The sequence below is a fragment of the Periophthalmus magnuspinnatus genome, chromosome 16 (genome assembly GCF_009829125.3).
Source record: "Periophthalmus magnuspinnatus isolate fPerMag1 chromosome 16, fPerMag1.2.pri, whole genome shotgun sequence".
NCBI classification, from domain to species: Eukaryota; Metazoa; Chordata; class Actinopteri; order Gobiiformes; family Gobiidae; genus Periophthalmus; species Periophthalmus magnuspinnatus.
The window spans coordinates 3,099,162-3,100,399 of NC_047141.1; the positions used below are offsets into that span (position 1 = coordinate 3,099,162).

General features: G+C 36.9%; 1 protein-coding gene across 1 annotated transcript in view; it reads right to left on the reverse strand.

The window, feature by feature from the left end:
* LOC117383532 (toll-like receptor 13) overlaps nucleotides 1–20 on the reverse strand; it is a gene marked incomplete at its 5' end in the record, with an annotated part of 1,344 nt that extends 1,324 nt beyond the window's left edge. Inside the window, one exon of the mRNA XM_055227724.1 lies at nucleotides 1–20. Coding sequence (XP_055083699.1) covers nucleotides 1–20 — 20 coding nt within the window.
* Nucleotides 21–1,238: the final 1,218 nt, after the last annotated feature.

Sequence of the window (1,238 nt, forward strand, 5' to 3'; positions counted from 1 at the left end):
TTGATTTTAAAGTTGTTAAATTACCTAAACCTTTTAAAACATCTTGTGGTCTAGGAAAACACACCCTAAGAGTAACCTTTACCTCCAAACTCTGCAGTGAAGACAGATTAAATGAGTCAGTGGTTGAGAGTGGACCTGGAAGGAGAGAATGGAGGGATAAAACCAGACGCTGGAGTCTGGGTAAATCTGCAAATGCTTCTTTCAAGAATGAATTTGTTGAAAGATCAAGGTCTGTGAGATTGTACAGTCCTTCAAAGGCACCAGCTTCTACTGTAGGCACTCCACTGCGAGCTAAGAGCAAACGTGTGAGAGACGACATATTATGAAACGTGCCTCTCTGAAGCCATCCAATACTATTTTCAGAAACATCTAGAGAATTCAGTTTCATTAAGGTCCCATCAAAACAACCGTCTAATTGCGCAAGTCGATTTTGAAAGATATTAAGATTTTCTAAGTTTGGAAGATTCCTAAAAACACAGCTGCTGATTTTAGAAATTACATTGTTTGAAAGTGAAAGTTTTGTGAGGGATGATAAATTAAGAAAATCTGAACACTGAAGCTCTTTGATGTTGTTATTTGTAAATGATAGATATTTCAGCGTGGTCATGTTTCTAATGGCCACTGGTATCCTGGATAAATGATTGTCATTCAGAAGTAGGTCAGTTAATTGTGTCAACATTTGAAGTGAAGCTTCAGTTAAATCAGTGAGTGAATTATATGCAAGATCCAGATATGTCAGATTGGCACAGGACTGTAAAAGACTATCATTCAATATAGAAATATTGTTTAAATCTAAATATAACTTTTGAAGTGATGAGATATTGCAAGCAAAGTCCAACAGACCTTTGTCAAACAATCTGCCAATTCCAGATAGATAAAGGTCATCCACTGAATCAACAAGTTTGAAAAGCAATTGATAACTCTGGATATCAAAACTAGTTGTGGCCAAGTACAATTTGGACAAACTTCTGAAAATGTCTTTGTCAGAGACGTCCCATTCAATGACAGGCTCTGTCATTGAAGTCAAACTGAATGATTTTAAATGAGGAAACACGTCTGAGTGAACGCTCAGCTTCCTCAGAGGAGTCATGTCCAATTCCAGATTTGTGAGGTTCAGAAACAGAAATGGACAATTTTCAGGTTCAAACACTGTTAGATCGTTTCCTGCAAGAGCTAAACTCTTTAATGAAGGAAATGGCAAATCATAAGCTTCAAATGAAGTGAGGTTGTTATAAGCC